General features: G+C 39.0%; 1 protein-coding gene across 4 annotated transcripts; it reads right to left on the reverse strand.

The window, feature by feature from the left end:
- Positions 1–1,114: 1,114 nt before the first annotated feature.
- cfap206 (cilia and flagella associated protein 206) lies at positions 1,115–22,507 on the reverse strand. Of its 4 annotated transcripts, none has more exons than XM_003215535.4 (13): positions 22,334–22,490; positions 17,466–17,579; positions 15,310–15,393; positions 12,557–12,647; positions 11,939–12,127; positions 11,032–11,190; positions 10,244–10,452; positions 9,609–9,728; positions 6,395–6,593; positions 5,477–5,617; positions 4,125–4,318; positions 3,443–3,583; positions 1,115–1,704 (listed from the first exon to the last, which is right to left on the reverse strand). In XM_003215535.4, exons 2-13 carry the CDS (start codon positions 17,571–17,573, stop codon positions 1,474–1,476), a joined length of 1,866 nt encoding a protein of 621 aa, XP_003215583.1. In that variant the 5' UTR covers positions 17,574–17,579; positions 22,334–22,490; the 3' UTR covers positions 1,115–1,473. The 4 variants fall into 4 exon arrangements, with proteins under 4 accessions (XP_003215583.1, XP_008117806.1, XP_008117803.1 ...); XM_008119599.3 differs by having other exon boundaries at positions 22,338–22,461; XM_008119596.3 differs by having other exon boundaries at positions 22,221–22,436.
- Between the last annotated feature and the right edge of the window lie 3,270 nt (positions 22,508–25,777).

The following is a 25,777-nucleotide window of genomic DNA, read 5'->3' on the forward strand; positions in this document are numbered from 1 at the left end:
CACTCATTGATCAATTTAAAATAAAATGAATATACAAAAAAAAAAACAAATTGCACGGTGCTTGTTAGGTCAAAATACTGTTAAAGTGTAATAAATGCAATTAAAAATACATTTTAAAACAAACCCTCCTCAAAATCCCATCCACAACCTCATGCCATTTCTATTTTGTTTCAGTATGCATTCAAATCAGCACATTGTTAATTTGCCTTTCAAAGCTGTCAGAGGCAGATGTAGGTTCTCATCTTGGATGGATCATTAAGACATGCTGAAGCCCTACATCAAGTTTAAGAATTGGCTGTCAATTCAGATGTGGACCCAAATGCTGTCGGGGATTTATATATTTGTGAAGAACATACTATTATGCAATTAATCCCATCCTGTCAGCTGGTCCCTTGTTGACTGGAAATAAACAGGTTGCCAGTCCTATTTCCCCCCAAAAGCAATATCTGGTACAACTGGCAGAACCAGAATGACTGTTGCAATTTTCCTTAATGTCAGATTCCTCATATGAAATTGAATGGGATTGTCAGTCACCTTCCTGATTTGACAGGAAACAAACCCGTCAACTGCAGTAGCTGCTGCCCAGTGAACAAAGATTATGAGATTTTTCTGTCTGCAAGGATCATCAATACAAAACAGTTTTGAGTGCCTGCTTCTTGGTTATACTTTTGCGACCCCCCCCCCCCCCCAAAAAAAGACTCCAGCCTATAACTCCTAGAAGCCCCAGCTAGCAAACTCAGGAGTAAAAAGTTGGGGGAACTGCCATTCAACCTCTGTAGAGCTGCAGGAAAGAAGATTCCTGATGGTAAGAGCTGTTTGGCAGTGGAATATGCTGCCTTAGAATGTGGTAGATTCTTTTCTGGAGGTTTTTAAGCAGAGGCTGGATGGCCATCTGTCAGGAGTGCTTTGATTTAAAAAATCAGATTAAACAACCAGATTCTAGACTCTAAAGTCTGTGACTCCAACTAATTTCTTCAGTTTGTTACCTAGATCAGTCAACCCTGATGTATTAGTCCTTTGTATAAAGCCAAACTCTAAAGAACTACCAGTGTAATGAGCAAACTCTGGGGAGATGGTAATATAAATAGGTATTGGAATGAATGCAAGACAACAATGAGAAATAAATGGAGGTTTTATTAAAAGTAAGCTCAGAACAGAAAGGAAAATCAGATCAGTATGTCATGTAGACATGGCCTGGAAGTATGGGAAACATCACTTGCTAAATGGAGCAAGTGTCAGTGGCTAAAGGAGAGCGGCATTAACTATGTGAAGCCAGCTTGTGCTGTTTATCCCATACAAACTCCAGTAAAAATGCTGTAAAAAGACAGATGTGAAACATGCCCTAAGCTGTATCAGCTTAACAATCAATGACGTCTTTAAAGCTTTTCCTCAGGCTTGCTTTGAATCAGCAGATAAAGAATGGGACATAGTTCATTTCCTTTCTTTAAATGGTTATTGAAGGAATGATAACTCTTAAGTTTCATCCACAGCTCTTGTTAAGTTCACTTTGATCATACGAGTAGTTGGGGGTGTTCTCCCTCGAAGACCTGCCAGGAAGATCTGTGGTCTGGGCACATTACTGGAGTTTTCTCGTTTGGTCTGTGTGCCTGAATCCTTCAACGGGTAGACCTGGCTGCTGTTGTCTCTTCTCATGTGACTGAGGTTGGTCTGCATGGAATGAGTTAGCTTTTGACGCAGGTTAGCCTGAAAGTAAATGTAAGAGCAATTACACCTGCAGTCAAACATTAAATTAAAAATTACACAAGCCCTTTACACAAGTCGTATGTCCTATTCAAAACCATTCCATTCTGGTGAAATGCAACAACATATCTAAGTCAGAAAAGTATTAATGGGATGCTCTCTCTCTCTCTCTCTCTCTCTCTCTCTCTCTCTCTCTCTCTCTATATATATATATATATATATAATGTGCTGTTTTACTATGGAGTAAACAACAAAACTACTGAACCAAATCACACCCAGTTTGGCCACAAAAGGCATAGTCATCCAGTCTATGTCTTTCAAACAAAAAAACCCTAGAAAAATAAGGTCCAAATTAGAGGACAAGAAAGAGCCATTTTCAATCCTGGCTGCCGGTCAGAAGGGTAGACCCTGCCCCCTTTAGGCCCCGCCCACTTTGTCTCTTAGCAACCCCCTCAGCCAAGGGACAGCCAGGGTTCAGTTAGGCCTTTCCCACACTGCCAATAAAATACAGATTATCTGATTTGAACTGGATTATAAGGCAGTGTAGACTCAAGGCCCTACCACACACCTATATAATCCAGAATGCCAAGGCAGGATAATCCACAGTATCTGCTTTGAACTGGATTATCTTGCATCCACACTGCTATATAATCCAGTTCAGTGTGGATTTTATAAAGTTGTGTAGAAGGGGCCTCATATAATCCAGTTCTAAGCAGATAATATAAGATTATACATATAATATCTAAAATTACTGTGGTATAATAATACAGAATAATATAATCTCTAAAATCAGGACAGCAAATAAAGAGCAACACTGAAAACAGGAATTCCAAAAAGGAAATAACCAGGGCCAGCTAACACCTCCCAACAAAGGATTCCCCCAGGCAGGAAGCAGCCAGGCTTTGAATGTGGAAAGCCATTAAATGCTAATCAAGGTGCATACTTGCTGCACTGAGACTATTCATTGCTATTTAACCTGGCCAATCAAGAATTCCACAAGGTAGAAGATGGCCAGGCTTGCAAGCACCAAGGCTATTCAGTGCTGTTCAACCTGGCCAACCAAGATTTCCCCTAGATAGAAAACTCTCAGGTTTTGAAGCCACAAGGCTACTCTATTCCATTCAACCTGCCCAAGGAAAGATGCCCCTATATAGAAAGAGGTCAGGCTTTGAAGCAGCGAGGCTATTAAGAGCAATTCAAATTGGCCAAAAAACCATTCCCCTAGAACGCAAGTACCCAGCCTTCCAAACAGCAACCCTATTCCATTGTATTCCAGCTCACCAAACAAGGATTCGCATATGAAGAAAACGGCCAGGCTTTGGGGCTGCAAGGCTATTCACTGCTATTCCACCTGGTCAAAAAATGATTCCCATAAGCCACAGCAACGCGTGGCCAGGCACAACTAGTGGCTCTATAAAGTGTTATATCTTCCTCTTCCTGCTGTTAAGAGTTAGGAAGATCCATCAATACTGGATACCTGTGTTCTGTATAGTTGACATAAATCAGGCTTAGTACTGTGAAATGATGAAACTTCATAAATCATTCAGAGCAGTGACCTTAAAGCACTAAGGCTTCCAAGTCAAGTTCTACGTTTTTCCAGTAAAAGCAAAATGGAAGAGTAGAGAAGACTTAATGCTTTCAGAATACAATTACAATACAAATGCAACTAAGAAGAGGTCCAAAGATAATGATGACTAGAAATTATGGAAGTATGAAGCTCTCAGTTACTAATGATACAAACCAGTTTGATGGCTTTTCTCCTCAGTTCCCATTCATTCCACTCATAGTCTTTCACAATAGTCGGTGGCAAAATATGGGTGTCAGTCTGAGTACTGGTGTCAGATTTTGTGATTGGCAGCAAGCTTTTCTCTTTAGCTCTGATCTGGAGCAACAGCAAAATTATTATCATTATTTATTATTTATTTCTATCCCGCTTTTCTCCCGTGGGTGGGATTCAAAGCGGCATACAACATATAAAATTCATACAAATACATCCGACCGCAGTACAAAATCAGATTAAAACATCATCCTAATATAAAAACCCAATTAACATATCAGATAAAACAATTTTAAAAACTTGCAGCAAACACCATTTACAGATATCCATAACCTCCGGCCACTAAAGTTATTTGTCAGGAATTATCAAATTATTTGCAAGAAAACAATACTTTATTTTAGATTTCTGTTATAACCATTCTGGAAGAATAGCTTAAAATTCTGCTTTAATTTGAAAGAATATGTTTTTCGTGTACACTTGCTTTGTTCTCATTAAGCACTAAATAAAAGCTGAAGGAAAGTTTGCTGGCAAAAGAGCACATAACAATATACTTTCAGAAGGGCTTCTCCAGGGCTTAAATATACTGCTGTAGAAATTGGATTTCTTGGAGGGCCCTGAATCAATACAAGACAAATATGGCAAATACCTGAGAATATGGGGCAAGTGACTCAAACTGCTGATGAAGCTCAAGCAGCTGAATCAGCTCTGCAGACTCCTTTGCTTTTTCTGCAGTCATCTTAATATACTTCTCAGGATTCTCAACAAAAGTATATGCAGCTTCCTTGGAACTAAAAGCATACAATTTCTCCTTGTATTTCAGGACTCCAAGAGATGGATTTCCTAAAAAAGAGATGGTAAAAAAATATTTTCTTCCTGGTATTTCTGATAAATATTATAGTTTTGCCACTGACATTAAGACTATGCAAAGCAGTCAACTCTCTTAGAAAGTCCATTCTTAATAATTTCCCAGCCATCCCATGTTCATTTCTGTAAAATAATCAAGTAACTAAGGTACTCCATACCCAATTCTCCAAAATGTTTAAAGCTGAAACATTCTTTGAAAACATACATTTTCGAATTCTACTTCCTTTGTTGAGATCTCAGAGGCAAAGTTATATTAATATCTTACAATCCCATCCCACCCCCAGAAATACTGAAAAACAATTTAAATCAATATGAATCAATTCCGTATAATAGCGGCATGGGTGTTCATGTTCAGTGGAGGTTCTGTAACACTTTTCTCTCCTCAAAGAAATGGGATCTAGACATTAGAGGCAACTATATGCAAATGGCATGATGCTGCAGTTTTTCCAGTGATACCCCCCAAAATGATTATAAACTAAAGTATGGAAAAGTTCTAGTAATCTTTTTATTACATTAGCAGTAAATCATAGCTGTATAATTGCAGTGGTGGCTCACTGTCAAATCTATTAAGACCAGAAAGCAGTACAGAACCAAGGAGGATATCAGATCTGACAGGGAAGTAATAGCTGATGTCACCAACTTTCAGTGAGATGTGAACATATAATCAGCTATTCCTGTTCTTGGTTTTCCTCTCCATCCCTGTACCAAAATACTGTTATTCTGTTTTTTGCTCTACCTTCAAATACGTCTTTATTCAAAGGGGAACACCACTCAATGGGACAAATCAATTTATTGAAGAACAAAACTATACATCAAAATCACTTTTTTCCAATAGCTGATGTACAATTTCCCCAATGATGAAGTAAGCACATCTTCAAAATGCATTGAGAATGCCTTTCCTATTTTTCTTGTGTTTTCTTCTAGGAGTTGTTTGTTCTGAAGTCATTATTCACTCAATGTCTTCCTTCCTAAAATGTTTGCTGTGTTTCTACTTCCTAACAAAGATGTTGCATTTTTTCTACTCTCTCTTTTCACTGTCTCAAATCCCTCTTATTCCCCACACAAATGATGAATAGATGAAAGATGAATAATATTCTTAAAGCAAGAATCTTTTCAATCTAATCTTTGAGATACCTGGGAGGAGGAGACCATCTTTCACAGCAAAAGTGTAAGCACAAAAGCCATGAAACTGAATCACCAGCTGGTTAAAGTTGACTGTAGTTTCTGGAAAGAGCCATTCTTCTTTAGTAAAGTCAGCAGGATTTACTTTGGTTTCTGAAATATAACAGCCAGAAGGTAAAGCAACTTACTACTATTTATTATAAAAATAAATATAGATTTGTTGAAGAAAATATTCACAGTAGCACTGAGATAATCAAAACATATTCATATATATAATTTCTAGAGCAAGTTTGATATGTTAAGAAAGTCATAGCACACATTCTCTTAAAGTACTTGGAATCTGACAGAATTTGGCATAGCATATTTCCTCCACAAGGGACAGGAAGTGCAGAGAAACTTTTGCTCTCTGAAGCAGCTTCCGGATCGAGCCACAAAGCTCTTCCAGTATTGCGAACATTTAAAGAACAGATACTAAAAAGGATTAAGTGCACAGTGTATTGTGAGTCTGAAGATGAGAGAGATAAATCAGGGATAAATCTCCTTTGGAGAATGTTGTGCAACCTCATTTCTTCTCCGTTGTCTCAGAAATGCCCATGTTTCTGTCAAGAAAGGGCTAAACTGTTTTTCTGGGAAAGTTTCAGGAGTGGCAATTCAACTATTCAGGGTTCTTCTGAACTGTTTATCATAAACAAATCTGTAAAATCAGAATGGAACTTCCAGCCACTTCCAAGGCATTTTCTTCATTTTGTGGCAGGAGGATTTTTGAAGGTTTCTGATAGTCCCAGCTTCAGAAGACTAGTCCCACACCCATTGCCCATCCCAGCTATAAACATCCATAGGACCTTTAGCTTTAAGATAGCTAAAGTAGTTTACAAACTTCATGACAAATAATTAAACTCAATAGGTCATGATTCATTAGTATACATGTACCAGCATTTTCCATTAACCTTTCTTTATCCGTTTTCACAGTAATGCCTTCAAGAAGGGATTCCATTACATCTTCTGGAAAGATTAGCATATGGCTTCCCAAAAATTGCTGAAGATTGACAGTCAAGTTGTTGAGGAAACTGAGCACCAGTATCTCATCTTGAAAACTAGTCCAAAGGTTAGAAAGTGTAATAAAAATAGGCTATAAAAACAAAGATAGATAGTAAAGTTGGTTTTAATTATCTTTTTAAATAAGTCTCATATTTAATTCTGTTTTAATGTTTTTATACTTTTAATTCATACATTATGCAGTTTTAATTGCTAGCCATGTTGAGTCTCCTTGAGAGAAATACTATAATAAATACAATTGCCTATCTGTGAAACAATACTACCCTCTTATCAGAATTTGTATCAACTATTTTATGTGTACACTGGGTAAAATAAAACAACACAGAATATAACAGAATATAATATATAATTTTAAAATATTTAATTTCAAATTTTATTTAAATTTTGTGAAATAATTTAAATAAATATTAAATACATTTTTTCTCTGTGCAAGGTGCATATAATTTATTCACCGGTCAAAGGAGAAGAATATTGCAATAAATTATTAATTATATTCTTAAAGAAAAAACAGACCTGATCTATAATTTGTGTAACTGGGATGATACTCTCAAAATATTCTAACTATAATATTTATACTCTTTTTTTCATGCATACTTTGAAATCAGAGATTGTATTTTCTACCACAGTGATATACATTCATTCAAATAGAGGGCAGAGGGAACATTAATGCTATAAAGTTAAGCCAGCGTGATGCAGTAGTTTGAGCATAGGACTATGACTCTGGAGACCAGGGTTAGAGTACTGCGGCCAGCCACGTAAATCCAGTGGATGAGTCTTGTCAGCCTCAGGCAGGAGCAAACACAATCTCCTCTGAAAAATCTTGCCAAGAAAACCTTGTGATGTATGCAACTTCAGGTTGCCTCTCACCTTATGGTGATCCCATGTATTTTTCACAGGGTTTTCTTGAACAAGGGCCGGGCTGTGGCGCAGCTGTTGAGCAGCTGCCTTAAATCACTCTGACCATGAGGTCATGAGTTCGAGGCCAGCCCGTGGCGGGGTAAGCACCCGTCAATTAAAAATAAAAAATAGCCCCTGCTCGTTGCTGACCTAGCAACCCGAAAGATAGTTGCATCTATCAAGTAGGAGATAAGGTACCACTTTTAAAGTGGGGAGGCAAGATTAACTAATTTACGACCTGGAATGAGGAAGTGCCGTCAGTGTGGATGATGAAGCAGCTGCTCCCCCGTGGCCAGAATCGAACATTCCCTCAGAAGAAGGTTAACTTGCCTCTGTGTGTGTCTCTCAGTCTCTGTTTGATGTGTTTATGGGCATTGAATGTTTGCCCTATGTGTGTTATAATGTGATCCGCCCTGAGTCCCCTTCGGGGTGAGAAGGGCGGAATATAAATACTGTAAATAAATAAATAAATAAACAAGGAGTACACTGGCATTAGTCTCCCATCCAAGTACTAACCAGGGCTAACCTTGGTAGGATCACTGTAAGTTGGAAATTACTTTGAAGGCACATAATACGTAACAATAACATTTTCTATGAACCACTAAAAGCTTTCTTTTGAGTGTAAAGTCTCAGGTTCAGACAAGGATAGATGATAGGAGATCAATGTTTGATTTTTTTAAAAAGGGCTAAATAGAGCTTCTGCATCAGGCAAGATTATTACTGCCCCCAAACAGACAAATAATTTCTGTCTCAGCATTCTTTCTCTCTCACAAAGCTCATTGGTCCACTTATAAAATATCACCTTATGGATGTTTCATTATTTTGCTCTGCCTGATAAATAGGAGCTCCTGGGGTGGAATCAGATTTAGGAAACAGACTTGCAGGGGTGTGGGGACAGTATGCATTATTTATTTATTTATTTATTTACAGCATTTATATTCTGCCCTTCTCACCCCGAAGGGGACTCAGGGCGGATCACATTACACATATAGGCAAACATTCAATGCCTTTTAACATAGAACAAAGACAAACAAACATAGGCTCCGAGCTGGGCCTCGAACTCATGACCTCCTAGTCAGAGTGATTCATTGCAGTGATTGATTGCAGCTGGTCTCCCGCCTGCGCCACAGCCCGAGCCCAGGGCTCTCCTCCTCAGTATTGCATCGCAAATCATGTGCTTCCACTCTTGCATTTAGTCTCCAGGAGACTGCAGGTGCAGCTATACTGTAGAATTAATGCAATTTGACTCCACTTTAACTACCATGGCTCAATGCTAAGGAATCATAGAAGATGTAGGTTTTATAAGGTCTTTAGCCTTCTCTGCTGCTCCCATGATCCCCTAGCATTGAGCCATGCCCATTAAAGTGCGGTCAAACTGCACTAATTCTATAGTGTATCTGCACTGTGAGTCACAGGTGGTCATCTCAGTTACTTATTCCCTAAAAGAAAAAGTCAAAAGTAAATTTTTGACCATACAGTTTTAAGCGGGGCAGGGGGGAGATGAACAAGTATGGTAATCTGGTGTTCCTTTAAATCGGGATGGAGAATGGATCGTCTCCCAGCTGTCATTGGACTGCAGCTTATACCCTCTCACCATTTGGTACATTGGCTAGGACTGAACCCAATGGTACCAGAGGAAGACATGCTCTCCATTTCTGCTTTAAATAAGGAGCACAGTAACATGCTTGAGCTTGTATCTGTGTTTCCAAAGGTTCAGAAGAACCACAATTTTAGAAAGGTAAGTCCAAAATTCCCTTGGACTAAATGCAAAGGCAAGAATCCAATTTTCTCTCCTGAACAACAGAGAAAAGGTCTGTGCTGTGATCTCTGCACAATTTATATGAAAATTCAGATACAGAAAACTAAACAAGCCCTTACTTACCTTTAATAAATGAACACACCCTAAATCCAAATGTATGCTGTAACAAAAGTATTGATGGAATGTACACAAATTTTGACTTGCTCAATTCCCAATAATCCAGTGAGTCTATTTCAGCTGAGACTAACAAATGGATTTAGGTAAAAATTGGGTATCATGTTGCCCCCACCAATGGTGTTGGACTGTAACTCTGCTGGTGATGAGGAATGCTGGGAGATACAGTTGAACAACATCTCAATTTCTACACAATCCCCACTCCTAATTTAGGTTTTGTGGCTCAATTATAAACATACTTGAAATTCAGAAACTCACATAAACAAGTGATGTAGGTACGGCTGTCTTCGCTCGAACAATGTTTTTGAGCTCTTCCATCTGGGCTTCAAACTGCTTGTGCATCATATCAACTTCTTGTGCACATGTTATCACATCAGACTGGAAAGATAATATATACAAGATAACAGTTTCATCACCAGAACAAAACTAATCATGGGTTGGCTCTCTCATAAAGACCTCACTTTTTGGATTGCTTAGGTAATTGTGATGCCATTCCAACCTTTTAATGCCACAACATTAGTTATAAAACTTACTCATTCAGCATGGTTAATATAGAATAAAATCTCATAGCATTTAGTAGGATTTCATAACAAATACATGCAGAAAATTTAACATCTAAAATAACGTTAACTGGGTTGATTTTGTGAACTGTTGATTGAATGATCTTCAGGCAAAGGCACAAAAAATAAAAAGGTATGACTTCCAGTTGAGATGATGCTGTGAGTAATAAAGCTGTCTATGTTTTGATGGTTGTTTTACTTTGTTTTATCTTCTCAGCATTCCATTGGTTTTAATTAAAGCATTGTCCCCTCACCGAGTGCTAACTAGTTAGGCTTTTCTTAGTAAATATAAATAATTTAAGGCAATCTATGAAATGCAGAACAGATTCTTACCAGAATAACACAGAGAAAAGCCTCATGTTGCCTCACATTATACAGTACTTCTTTTAACATTGTCATCCTTAGTTCCATCTCAGCATTTTGACTGTAGTGCATCATTTCAATCAAGGCTGTATAGCGATAAGCCAACCCCTGAGAAGCATGTAGCTCTAGGTCTATATGATGGCTGGCAGCAGGGACAGCCTCCTCAAGAATACCTGGCACTGGAAACAAAGAGTGGATTTGAAACATACAGATTCTATACAGTGATTATTTTAAAAGAACAGGGTCTGTTTAATAACTGGACAAATACATTTCCCACATAGTCATCTAAATTATTATGGCTGGGCTTCAGAAGAATGCAGGTAATCGTACATGCCAAGACTTTAGAAAGATCTATTTCTTCTCAATCCCTTTACATGCTTGGAATAATGTCTCCTGAAGGCCAGGAGATCTTTTGACGAATTGAGCATGGCACAAAAAATTGCACATGCAAAGGCAAAAAAATCACACAACTTCTCTGCATGTACAAGAAGCCTTTGAGCATGCTCTCAGGTCTTGTTGGACCCCGGTTTTTAGCCTATTTATCACTTAAAATACCTGTTATTAGTCAGTCAACTTTATCTCCAATCGTCTATAGTTTATAGATAAAACATTCCTTGAAGACTGTTAAACTGTTTTTCTGGACTCCCCACAAACTTTTGATCAGACCTGAATATTCTTAACATATGGTATCTGAAAGCGACCTAATGTGTAATGCAGAAATACCCTTAATATCTAATATTAGGTTCCTATATACCTACAGTCATCAATGCCTTCTCCTCCTTTCCCACAGTCCTTGTTGAATAATCGAATTCCTGTGACAATCATGGTGAGTTCTTTCAACTGCCGCTCTTTCTCTTTTTTACTGAGAGAAAGGAAAGCAGCAAGCTCTGTTTGAGGAAATACACTCTGCAGGGCAGCTGGAAAATATTAAATATGTCATACAAAAAAGAGAATACATTCAGTTAATAATTGTTTTAATAATAAAATTATTCAAAAGTTAAATTTTGGAAGTTCGTTTGGGAAGAGATAAAACTCTCAAGTTTTTCTCCACCTTTACAGAAATTTTTATATGTTTTCCTGCATCAATACAAGTAGATTGTCAACATTATGTACAAAGTATTAATTTAGCTGTAGAATCTATTTAGAACCAAAATAATTCAACATCCTAGTTAGCAACAAGCTTAGAAGGCCACACTGAGCAGAGTAAAAACTGACTGGTAAATGCTTCAACTCCAACCACAATTTGGAGATCTAGGCAACTGTCAACTGCTGTTGGGACTATTGTTTTTCTCTTGGCAAACCAGTCCAAGATTTAAGGAAGCTATTTGAGGTGTAGGTAATACGTTGGATATCTGCTTACATTAGGACACTTTGAAATGCAAAATTAGGGAGGGCTCTCATGATCTGTTCAGACTTATTTTGTCATCTGCAGCAAAATTTATAAATTAGTGTTTTGAGTTAGTTTGTGATTTGAAAATGTACTTTGCACTGTTTTTAGACCTGTTGTTAGCTTCCTTTAACACTTCTGCATGAGGCAAAAAAGATGATTTAAAAGGTTTTAATTTTAAAACAGAGTTTAAAAGCCACCAGCTGCGCATCAGTCTCTGCCATATTAGAATGGGTGTTAATAAACGTCATAAGTAACTGTATGAAAGTTTTACTAACCTGTTGCCTCTCTAATAACCCTGATGTCTGTAGGGGATCCAAGGCCAGAGCGCAGCAGCACATAGCTGACAATCTTGCGATAAACACTTTCCAGCTCTTCTCGAGTACGGGCGCGGTTATCTGTAATTTCTCTGCTCACGGGAGCAAGTCTGGACTCCAGAACATGATGCTGTTCATTAATTAACTCAACTAAAAAGAAACAAAAAACCATATCTAAGTAATCTGTGTCATTAGTCAATATGTAAATCTGGCCTACATATTCTGCAGTTGTACATCTACTGGAACATGGCCATACAGCCCGAAAAACTCACAGCAACCCAGTTATACATCTGTTCTGATGCAAGGCCCATATGAATACAATTGCTCAAACATACATCAACAGCCCTGTAGAATACTTAATTACAAATACCTGCTTCTTATGCATTTAGATTCTTTATGATCTTCTCATTTTGAGACATTAGGATTGCAATTGTAATGGATTCTTTGAGTGAACACAGTAAGGCTCACACCTAGGTAAATTATATAAATTGCATTGAGGAATTGGTAGTTTAACAGCCTTGGATATAATTGCACTACCACATTTCACAGACAAACTCAGCAGAGCCGCAAACCGATTACCTCTGTTTGTATAGTTCATATCAAAATAGACTTGCATCTTGATAGTGTCTAGGCTTGGATTTCTCGTGTCAAGAAGTCTGTCAATGGAAAGCTGAAACAAAAAAAGAACCCTCAAGTAATTATTTCAAGTCACTTATCTAAAATAACATTATTCTGATACAGCAACTTAATTAACCGAAGACTTTTCACACAGGAGAGAATCCTTTATCTCAACAAATTCTGTCTTATTTAGAACAGTAATCAAGCAACTGAAGAGCGCTATTGTAAAAATGATATAATAAGTCTTTATAGTGTGGCCAAAAATATATTGCTATGATGTAGTTTAACAAATAAAAATTCAGCATACAACTTCTGCTGAGTAGCAGAATACACCATATAATTAAGTGGTGTGAAATAGGATAGATTTGGAATGAATAACCCAAAGTACCCATGAGAATAGATCTGAATTTGATATACAATATTATGCAGTTACATGGATTTTGAACGAAGTTACATAGCAGTTACAAATGGTGCCTTTCCCTTCTGGATAATGCCATGGCTGCCCCCAAGAGTCCCACAAGTACGAGGTCGGTCTACTTTGTTCCTAAGAAAGGGATATCCCACAACACCGAGGAGGAAGCAACCTACTGGGCGGAGATGAATACGAACACATATATTCATTAGCAAGTCTGCCTGCTAGTGATTGAAAATGGTACTGCAGGCTTCAAACGGATATATTTAAATTAGTTTTAATTAATATGTTTTTAAAAACTAAACAACCCCCATGTTTCGGCCCCTTCAGCACACCCACCATCTTCCATTCCTGGGTTTCTGTCCTTTAAAAAAAAAAACCCAGGAATTTTGACAAGTGTCCATATTTCAGGGTATAAGTGCTTGGAGGGAATGGAAATAATATCATAAAATATGGTAATCTATTAATACAACTTGGTCTCAACATATACTACAGTAGAGTCTCACTTATCCAAGCCTCGCTTATCCAAGGCTGTGGATAATCCAAGCCATTTCTCTAGTCAATGTTTTCAATATATCATGATATTTTGGTGCTAAAGTCGTAAATACAGTAATTACAACATAACATTACTGAGTATTGAACTACTTTTTCTGTAAAATTTGTTGTATAACATGATGTTTTGGTGCTTAATTTGTAAAATCATAACCTAATTTGATGTTTAATAGGCTTTTTCTTAATCCCTCCTTATTATCCAAGATATTCGCTTATCGAAGCTTCTGCTGGCCCGTTTAGCTTGGATAAGTGAGACTCTACTGTACTTTGCTTTTTATTTTGCTATACCTTATGGGCAGGGGTCCCCAAACTAAGGCCCGGGGGCCGGATACGGCCCTCCAAGGTCATTTACCTGGCCCCTGCCCTCAGTTTTATAATATAATATTTTTATATCAGTTTTAATAATATAATATTGTATATACACATAATATTGATAGAAATATTACAATGTAATACAATGTAACACTAATAATAATACCGTATAATAATATTAATTATATATTATATATTACATGTACTATTACTAATAATATTACAATATAGTGGTATAATTCAATATAGCAATATATAATGCTAATATTGTTCTATGTTAATAATATAATATATTGTATATAGATATAAATTGTAAGCCGCTCTGAGTTCCCTTCGGGGTGAGAAGGACAGGATATAAATGTAGTAAATAAATAAATAATAAATAAATAAATTTTTGACTTAGGCTCGCCCAAAATCTGAAATGACTTGAAGGCACACAACAACAATAATCCTAATTAACTTGACTATCTTGTTGGCCAGAAGCAGGTCCACACTTCCCATTGAAATCCTGATCGGTTTGAGTTGGTTAAAATTGTTTTTCTTTTTAAATATTGTATTTTTCTTTCATTGTTGTTGTTGTTTTTGCACTACAAATAAGACATATGCAGTGTGCATAGGAATTTGTTCATTTTTTTTTTCTTCAAATGATCATTCGGCCCTTCAACAGTCTAAAGGATTGTGGACCGGCCTTCTGCTTTAAAAGTTTGAGGACCCCTGCCTTATGGGGTACCTTCAGTCTGACACTCAAAATCTATTTCACAAGTCTTCATCAAGATTCTCCTGTATTTATTTATTTATTTATTTACGGTATTTATATTCCGCCCTTCTCACCCCGAAGGGGACTCAGGGCGGATCACATTATAACACACATAGGGCAAACATTCAATGCCCATAAACACATCAAACAGAGACTGAGAGACACACACAGAGGCAAGTTAACCTTCTTCTGAGGGGATGTTCGATTCTGGCCACAGGGGGGAGCAGCTGCTTCATCATCCACACTGATGGCACTTCCTCATTCCAGGTCGTAAATTAGTTAATCTTGCCTCCCCACTTTATAAGTGGTACCTTATCTCCTACTTGATAGATGCAACTATCTTTCGGGTTGCTAGGTCAGCAACGAGCAGGGGCTATTTTTTATTTTTAATTGACGGGTGCTCACCCCGCCACGGGCTGGCCTCGAACTCATGACCACATGGTCAGAGTGATTTAAGGCAGCTGCTCAACAGCTGCGCCACAGCCCGGCCTCCTTCTGTATAGTTGAATACAGCTTCTTCCTATTTTTCCCCTTTAGTTGAATCTTCAAAAATAGCACATTTAAATTGCTTTGTTAAGCAATGAAAAGCTGCTGATCACTTAATGCTTTAATCTGTTGTCACATAATTGTATGAATATTATCAAACAATCTTTTACAACATGTTCCAAAAGAAGGAATTACCTTAATAAGTTTTTGGACATCCGCTTTTGTAAGGGTCCTGTCCACATTAAATCCATTCTTTGGATCCAACACAACAGCTTTCACCTATATGTTGAGAAAAGATGTTTCCAGATTCATCTGTATATTTTGCAATTAAGTACCTTTTACTCTTACACATAACTGCACAATGACATACTACTTCTGAATTCAAACCAATAGGAAAAAGGCCTAAGTACAAACTGTATATACAGGTATACTTAACCCATGGGCACTTGTAGGCCCATTTTGAATGTTGAGCACGATGATAGTGCTCTTATAAATGGGTGCCAAAGGATGAGAGTTGCCTAGTCACTGAATAATTGCCATCATGGATATGCCAGCTACAAAACACTAAGATGAGGCTAAGGCAAATTAATCTGTGCCAAATTAGAAAGCAGAGGTGGCTTCAAACCACAAGACTATTCTACTGAGTCCATAGTTCTCTGTTGCAGCACCCATTTCATAAAAGGCAAACTTAAGGATAATATAACCTGCAAAAGAAAATGAGTAAAAACAAAGGTGGAGACCTAAACAACCAAGAGCACACAAAGTACTCATTTCTCAGAAGTCAAACACATAATGCAGAGCAAAACAATCCAGCACTTTGCAGTACACCATGATATATTTTTAAGTTGAAATTGTACAAACTGGGAATAACAGAGAGCCTGGTGGATACTATGGGAGGTGCCCATAGGTAGTGGGTACCTTGGTTTTTAAGGGTAGTGGAATATTATTCCATCACCACACAAAATAAACTGTAAAACAAAACTATGAAAAGTGGGGTCACTATGATGTACTATGCAAGATAAATCCAATATTATGCTTTATCCTGCTCTTAGGAAATTATCACAAAATACTGTAAAGTGCTTTTATTCCAGTTTAACTGTTATGCCTGCCTCCTATGAAATCCTGGGGTTTGTGGTTTAAGGAAGGTCCTTTAAATGATCTGCTCCCAGGCCTCAATAAACCACAAACCTCAGAATTCCCCAGGAGGCAGCAATAACAGTAAAACTGGAATAACAGTAATTTAACAGTGTAGTGTGAGTCTCCTTAATTCTGGACTCTTTTTGGGTTCTCCAGAGCCCCAAAATACTGTCCACATTAGCACCACATGGACGAGCTCATGCCCTATGGCAATACTTTGCAAAGACTACAACAAGAAGTGAGAAGACAACCCCACAGCTGTGAATACTGGTGAAAGACACAAGAGCATAAACTCAAACTGTAGGAGACTTCAAAAATATAGTACAACCCTGAGACAGATCTATGAGAGCAATCCTGGATACATGCACATTTTATCCATACACCTTTATTCAGGGCTCCTGTCACTCCGAATGCAGTTATTGGAAAAGGCAGATCTAAACCTTCATAAATTATGCATTTTCCTCTTCTCATGACTGCCAGTGACGATGGCTGGAAGAACAGCACGGGCTATACAGACTGGAATAATTCCTTTCCCTGTTGCAGCTGCATTTGTCTTATTTTTACAAATGGCACCACATCCCATAATTACCTAGTGCACATTATGAGTCTGTATACTGGTAATGAGCTGTTGATATACAACAGATACAATGTGGGTTCTTTCCTGCTTCTAAACTCAGAATAGTTATTGTGCTGCTACCAGCTTGATGGATTCAGTTCAACTACTTGGATTTAGATAATACACATTTAGGTTGGATCTACACTGCCATATAATGCAGTTTGAATCTGCATTATATAGTCAATGTAGAACCATATAATGCAGTTTAACTGCATTACTTGTGTTTACAGTAATCATATAATGCAGATTCAAACTGCATTACATGGCTGTGTAGATCCAACAGTTATGACTGCCCTTATTATCCATTGCTATTATTCTTGTTATCTCTCTAAAATTAGCCTGTAGACTACAGGCTAGGGGAGTGGCAGCATATAAGTTTGAATAATAAATAAATAAATAAACTAATTTTACATTCATGTTATTTTTTTTTTACAAAAATTACTTCCTATCCAGTACTATTGTGTTTTCAATCTAGATATGTTCTTTAAGTGTTACAGTGTTCCACAAACATTACTATTATTCTGCCAAAGTAGTGGCATAAACATGGGGGAAACAGCATTTACACAATATCAACAGGCAGTGTCTGGACTGTTCTTACTATGAATGCCACCAGAGTTTCAGATACGATTTGTCCCTTCATGGCACATTCTTGTCCTATTTCACGGATAATATTCTTGATGACGTTCTCTGCTTGAGAATGAGCCATTCTGCACTATTAAAAGAAGGAGATGGACATTTGTAAAAACACATCTGAATTTTCTCCACATTAGTTTTTACCAACATAGTCATTTAAAGCCAAATAAACTTTCAAGTTGTCAAAAAAGAAAAGTAAAACCTAGTCAGGAGGGAGATAATTTATGGTTGTTTGCAAGGCTGATGCAGAAGGTTGCCTAAACAGCTTTTGTCTGGTGTATGAAATGTATCTTATCCAGTAAACATTACCATAGCTGTGCTGACAATTTAATGGAAAGGACTACTGCTTAATGTTAGATCATCTGCTTGACACAAAGAAGGTTTCAGATTCAATCTCCAGGATTTCTACATAATTCTGACTAGGAAAAGTTCCCATCTGAAACTCTAAGAGCAGCTAAATCAATGTGATTAGTTTGATATGTTGTCGAAGGCTTTCATGGCCGGGATCACAGGGTTGTTGTATGTTTTCCGGGCTGTATAGCCATGTTCCAGAAGTATTCTCTCCTGACGTTTCACACACATCTATGGCAGGCATCCTCAGAGGTTGAGGATGCCTGCCATAGATGTGGGCGAAACTCAAGAGAGAATACTTCTGGAACATGGCCATACAGCCCGGAAAACATACAACAACCCTGTGATTAGTTTTCTTCAACTCAGGTTTGTTGAAAGTTGTAGTCCAACAAACTGAGGAGGATTGATTTGGATGATATGGTCTAATGCTACTCAAATCTTTGGCACATTAGGGAAAAAAGCCCTTCCTGTCTCTCATGTAAGTAATGTGGTGCCTTTGGGGTCGTCATGCTGATGACAACGTAGTCTGTGCGCATTCAGAAGAAGACCTACAAGCCACTCTAAACACCTTTGCAGAAGCATACGAGAAGCTCGGCCTCTCACTGAACATTGAGAAAACCAAAGTGTTCTTCCAACAGGCACCAGCTAATCCCTCTGCAAAGCCAGGAATACAGCTTAACGGTGTAACATTAGAAATTGTTGACCATTTCCACTACCTTGGCAGCCACCTCTCCACAAAAGTCAACATCGACATTGAAATACAACACCGCCTGACCTCTGCGAGTGCAGCATTTTTCCGTATGAAGAAGAGAGTGTTTGATGACCGGAACATCCCAAGGTGCTTGTTTATAAAGCCATTGTCCTCCCAACCCTGCTCTACGCCTGCGAAACCTGGATGGTCTACAGACATCACACCAAACTCCTGGAGCGTTTCCATCAGCGTTGCCTCAGAAAAATCCTGCAAATCTCTTGGGAAGACAGGCGGACAAATGTCAGCGTGCTGGAAGAAGCAAAGACCACCAGCATTGAAGCGATGCTCCTACGCCATCAACTTTGCTGGATTGGCCACGTTGTCCAAATGCCCGATCACCGTCTCCCAAAGCAGTTACTCTACTCCGAACTCAAGAACGGGAAACAGAATGTTGGTGGGCAGGAAAAGAGATTTAAAGATGGGCTTAAAGCCAACCTTAAAAACTGTGGCATAGACACTGAGAACTGGGAAGCCCTGGCCCTTGAGCGCTCTTATTGGAGGTCAGCTGTGACCAGCAGTGCTGCGGAGTTCGAAGAGGCACGAATGGAGGGCTTAAGGGAGAAATGTGCCAAGAGGAAGGCCCGTCAAGCCAACCCTGACCGAGACCGCCTTCCACCTGGAAACCGATGTCTTCACTGCGAGAGAACATGCAGATCAAGAATAGGTCTCTTCAGCCACCTAAGAACCCACCCCCAAGGCACCAAGGATGGAAGACAATCCTCCTCGAACTACGAGGGATCGCCTAAGTAAGTAAGTAAGTAAGTAGCCTTTGGGATATTTAAGCCATCTAGGTTTGTGTTGTCGAAGGCTTTCATAGCCGGAATCACTGTGTTGCTGTGTCCTTACAACCTTTGAGGATGCCTGCCACAGATGTGGGTGAAATGTCAGGAGAGAATGCCTTCTAGAACATGGCCATACAGCTGGGAAAACTCAAAGCAGCCCACTATCTAGGTTTGCTTGCCTTAGGATTTGCACATTTATTTGTTTGTTTGTTTGTTTGTTTAACATTTATACCCCACCCTTCTCAACCCCAAAGGAGACTCAATGCAGCTTTACACATAGGCAACTATTTGATGCCTGAAGCAATGTACAACAAAAAATAAACATTTAAAAATAGAATTAAAACACATTAAAACATTTAAAAATATTTCAATCATTATTAACCATGCTATCCGCAGTCATAATCCAGGCCATTCCTGTAGTCATTGCACATAAATTCCATATCCACTATTGCATTACAATTGTTCCCTGAAGGCTCGATCCCAAAGCCACATTTTCACTCTCTTTTGGAAGGTCAGGAGAGAGGGAGCTGATCTAATATCCCTGGGGAGGGAATTCCACAGCCAAGGGGCCACCACTGAGAAAGCCCTGTCTTTCGTCCCTGTCAGTTGCGCCTGCGAAGGAGGCAGGATAGAGAGCATGGCCTCTCCAGACGATCCTAAGCTCCAAGATGGTTCACAGGGAGAAACAGATAAGCTGGGCCGGAACCATTTAGGGCTTTTTTTTGTGGCTATCCATTTTTGTGGCTATCCATTATTTGAATCTGCTGCACCACAATAGAAAAGGTACTTGTAAACAGCATTAGTTTTGGCAGGTAGAGTGCTAAGGCTCTTTGAATCTCCTTTAGGAGAGGATAACAGGACATAAATAAATATAATAATAATCTTACAGGTTTTCATAACAAACAGCCTCTCTAGAAATCGATTAATGGTTCTTTCACACTACACAATTAAAGCACTATGATCCCACTTTAACTGCAGTTGAGAGAGGGATATTTAACATTCTGTTACAGAGCTCCTATGGTGCTTCACCCAATTACTGTTGGAAATGATAACCTTCATCAAGCCTTTTCTAACAATCTGTTTGTCTATGATCTTGTTGCTTACTGTTTCCTGTATGTATGTTCTGGTGTGCAGCTATGGTTTCTGATAAGTTATAAAGGGGTCTGCAGACCACATGCTCTCTTTCTCTCCTTTTGGCTATGTGACCTGTGAATAGCTGTTTTTGTTCCAAGAAAGATGCCCTGGCCGGTTGGCACAGGGAACCATCTCAAAGATATTTGAAACGGTGTATGCTGAACGCATGGAAGTTGTGAGTAAACCAAATATGTTATTTCCATCTACTTCATTTTGGTCTCTGGCACTGGCAAATTTCTTTTTTAAAATATATATTTTATTATAGGACATACACATTCACAATCACAACATTTACAATTCCCACCACCACCACAAGGATTACTTTCTTTTGCATATTAATCCTTTTTGAGACAATCCTTCTAGATTTACATACTATATAACATTTGTATCCTATTTCTTATGACCTGATCTCTAGAATTATTCATAATATAAGTTTTGACCCGGTTCCACCTTTCTTCAGCTTCTCACATTCTATTTTCATTACCTTTTGAATAATTTAATTTTACATCCATATTTTCAAATTCCATTTGGTCTACCATATACTGATATTATTTATTTATTATCCACTTCAATTTGTCTTTCCATCCCAATACTATCACCGCTTGTATACACTCAATTATTGCTTCCTTTAGGTAAAGGTAAATGTTTTCCTGTGACATTAAGTCTAGTCGTGTCCGACTCTGGGGATTGGTGCTCATCTCCATTTCTAAGCCAAAGAGCCAGCGTTGCCAGTAGACACCTCCAAGGTCATGTAGCCAGCATGACTGCATGGAGCACAGTTACCTTCCCATCAGAGTGGTACCTATTGATCTACTCACATTTGCATGTTTCTGAACTGCTAGGTTGGCAGAAGCTGGGGCTAAAAGTAGGACCTCACACCACTCCCCGGGGTTCAAATCGCCAACCTTTTGGTCAGCAAGTTCAGCAGCTCAGCAGTTTAACCCGCTGTGCCACCGTGGACTACTATTGCTTCCTTTATTTCCCTGTAATTTCCCATTCCCTCTTTTTGTACTAAGACCGCCATTTCTTTTGTTATAACCCAATCAGTTCCTAATATTTGGTTTGACACATTTTGTGTAGTCTGCCAAAAGTATTGTACCTGTTTGCATTGCTACATCATGTGCATAAACCACCCTTTCTATTGACATCCATGCCAGCATTGACTGCACCCTTTTATAATAGTACACTAATTGACAGGGTGTACGATACCACTTATGTAATATTTCTCTTACTTTTGTATTCCTTGTCGTCCCTATTGTCTCTGCCACTTGTCTCATACCTTGTTGTATAATTTGTAACTCCGTTTCCCACTGGCAAATCTGTTTTTCTAACAGATTGGAGGTTGCTGGTTATTCAGTCTAACAACTGTAACCATTGCTTAGCATTATATTTGGTTGTATACTACAAGAGGAGATTCTGCTCTAAAGGGTTTTTTTTTATCTTCTCTAAAAGATTATATTCTGTAATAGGTTATGTTCTCTAATAATTATAAACCCCAGAGTGACTCCATGGTACATGAAGGGAAATTATAGGCTGGATCTACACTGTCATATAATCCAGTTTCTAGACCAGGCCTGGGCAAGCTTCGGCCCGCCCTCCAGGTGTTTTGGACTTCAACTCCAGCAATTCCTGACAGCCTCAGGCCCCTTCCTTTCCCCCCTCAGCCGCTTAAGATGCACCCAACTGAGAACAGCCTTACTACCTCAGTTCAATGCGGTGGAGTCCTGGAGTTGTGGTTAGGTGAAAACCCCAACACTCTTGGGCCTGTAAAACGACGACTCCCCCGGACTCTCCTGAGGCCTAAGCTGGTTTTACCTGCCTCTGCCTTGGGCCGCAGTCCCCGGCTCTTCCTTCCTTCCGGAGCCTCCCGCTTCGCAGGCAAGGCCTGATCACTCTCCGCTGGGAGGCCGCGTTTCCATGGAGACGGAGAACGCTCCTCCAACCCCTCCCCGCCCCCTTCCCAGGCCCGAAGAACGCCCAAGGCTGGCTTTGGGCCTCTCACACACTCTCAACCACAAACCATACTGGGTTTTTTGGGGTGGAGAGTAATAAATACAGCTGCCCCATGGAACTTAGCCTTCCTTGGGATATCATTCCTCCCTCTTTCAGTGTTCAACAGGTTTCAAAAACAATTAGAACTGATTGGTTCAAAGCTGAGAGTGTGTGACTTGCCCAAAGTCATTCAATAATGGAAGAGTGGGGATTTGGACCTTTCTCCTCCTCACCAACATACTTCAAAAAACACAGCCCTATATACCAGAGTATCAAGGCAGAGAATCCCACATTATCCGAGTGTGGACTCAGCTAACTCAGTTCAAAGCAGAGATTGTGGGATTTTCTACCATGATGGGATATAGGGCTGTGTGGAAAGACCTTGAGAGCCAGTTAGTTTTAGCATCAGAACCTCGTTTCTCGAAACTACAGTCCAAAAACCAAGGATATAGGTAGTTGCCTTCAGAAGAAAGCTTATATTTTAAAAATTCTAAACACTTTATTTTATATTTACAGTAGAGTCTCACTTATCCAAGCTAAATGGGCAAGCAGAAGCTTGGATAAGCAAATATCTTGGATAATAAGGAGGGATTAAGGAAAAGTCTATTAAACATCAAATTAGGTTATGATTTTACAAATTAAGCACCAAAACATCATGCTATACAACAAATTTGACAGAAAAAGTAGTTCAATAAGCAGTAATGTTGTGTTGTAATTACTGTATTTACGAATTTAGCACCAAAATATCATGATATATTGAAATCATTGACTACAAAAATGGCTTGGATAATCCAGAGGCTTGGATAAGCGAGGCTTGGATAAGTGAGACTCTACTGTATTAATAAATTATATCCTGCTTTTTTTCCCCATTGGGGATTCAATGTGGTTTTCCATGTCAGGAGCGACAGAGAAACTGCAAGTCGCTTCTGGTGTGGGAGAATTGGCTGTCTGCAAGGACATTGCCCAGAGGACGCCCAGATGCTTTGATGTGTTACCATCCTTGTGGGAGGCTTCTCTTATGTCCCCGCATGGGGGAGATAGAGCTGACAGAGGGAGCTCACCCACTCTCCCTAGATTCGAATCGGCCGACCTGTGGGTTTGCTGCCCTACTGGCACAAGGGTTTAATCCATTGTACCACAGGGAACTACTTCCAAGCGACTAACAACAAGGTTTTGCTGAAAATCTTATATATTATCCATATCCCCACTGCTTCTCAATAATAATAATTTTAAAACCCACCTTGATTTCATAGTCACTTGTGTCAAGTAACCTGGGCCACATCTAGTTTCTAAATGCAAATTAATTGTATTGAACTGGATTATGTGGCAGCATAGACTCATATAATCCAGTTCAAAGCAGTTAAGCTGCATTCTGAAACTGTTAGTGTAGATCCAGCCTAAGGGGAATTAGAGAAGAACATCTTCTGAAGCCAGTATGGTATAGTAATTTGAGTTTTGAAAGACATTCCTATTAAATCAGCCTTAGAATGGGTCAACACTGCCATATAATCCAGTTCATTCAGATAATCTGGATTTTATATGGCAGTGTAGATGGGGTCTTGGAGCTTTTCCACACAGCCATATAACCCAGAATATCAAGGTAGATAATTGAGTTCAAAGCATATTGTGGATTATCTGAGTCCACACTGCCATATATAATCCAGGTCAATGTGGATTTTATGCAGCTGTGTGAAAGGGGCCTCAATTGCCAGAAGTGATAGATCATCCCCAGTTCTGTGATTTGACTGAGGCTGGATCTACACTGCCCTATATCCCAGAATCTGATCCCAGGTTATTTGCTTTGAACTGGATTATATTAGTCTCCACTGCCAGATAATATGTAATAAACAGATAATCTGGAATCAGATCTTAGTGTAGAAGGGGCCTCAAAACATCCCTTTTGTGTTGCAGATGGAAGTGGGAGCCAAATGGACATGTTTTGTGGTGGTTTGGGTTGTTGACTGAAAAATTAGATTTTTTTAACCCCTATTTTGCCATATTTAATTCTATGGCCCATGCTAATTTTATATATCTGCTTTTCAATGTGTTATTGGTTTGAATGTTGATATATGTACTTTACATGTTGTGTGACACCATTGTGTGCTATTTGTAAATTGCTTGAGTCCTTATGGAAGATGGTGGCAGGGTATAAATAAAAGATGATGATGATGATGATGATGATGATGATGATGATGATGATTATTATTATTATTATTATTATTATTATTATTAAGTTTGGAAGGGTGTTAGGGCTTCAGGATTCTGCCAGGACAACTGCAAGAAAAAATCTCAAAGTTTTATACGTCTTATGTTATCTATAATCTATATGTCATTGTCCCCAATCTTTCCCCTTAATGCAACCACTGAAACACCTTGGAACATTGATTCTGTGAATGTAATATGTATATGATGCTCTAATATACATATTGTGTACTAATGTTTTGAACCATTATTGTGTTTTATATAGTGTCATAAATTTTGCCATGTTTCTATGACAGAACCAATTAGGAAATGACATTTATCACCCAGGAACAGTAATCATAGTACACCATCAAATCATTCCTGACATATGGCCACCAGCCTCTGAATAAGGAAATCAGTTCCTGGTTTGAAAGTGCTATTTCCTGTTTCATTGGCTTTTCTGGGGCTGAGAGTGTCTGACTTGTCCAAGTGGGTGGCTGAGTGGGGAATCAAGTCACAATTGGAGTACAACACTCAAACCTCTCCTTCCCTCCCTCCCTCCCTCCTTCTCTCTAAACTTCTCATACCTTCCAGGAATTCACATACCGTATGAAAGTTTGGTCAAGATGATCAGAGAAGAGCAACTAAAATGATCTAGGGTCTGGAGAACAAGCCCTAGGAGGAGGAGCTTAAAGAACTAGGCATGTTTAGCCTGCAGAAGAGAAGGCGGAGAGAGAGGAGACATAAGGAGGACCATGTATAAATATGTGAGGGGAAGTCATAGGGAGGAGAAAACAAGCTTGTTTTCTGCTGCCCTGGAGACTAGGACGCAATGGAACAATGGCTGCAAACTACAGGAAAGGCGATTTCACCTGAACATGAGGAACTTCCTCACTGTGAGAGCAGTTCAGCAGTGGAACTCTCTGCCCTGGAGTGTGGTGGAGGCTCCTTCTTTGGAGGTTTTTAAGCAGAGGTTGGATGGCCATCTGTCGGGGGTTCTTTGAATGCGATTTCCTGCTTCTTGGCAGAATGGGGTTGGACTGGATGGCCCATGAGGTCTCTTCCAACTCTATTAGTCTTGCTTAC

This window comes from Anolis carolinensis, chromosome 1, assembly GCF_035594765.1.
Source record: "Anolis carolinensis isolate JA03-04 chromosome 1, rAnoCar3.1.pri, whole genome shotgun sequence".
NCBI classification, from domain to species: Eukaryota; Metazoa; Chordata; class Lepidosauria; order Squamata; family Dactyloidae; genus Anolis; species Anolis carolinensis.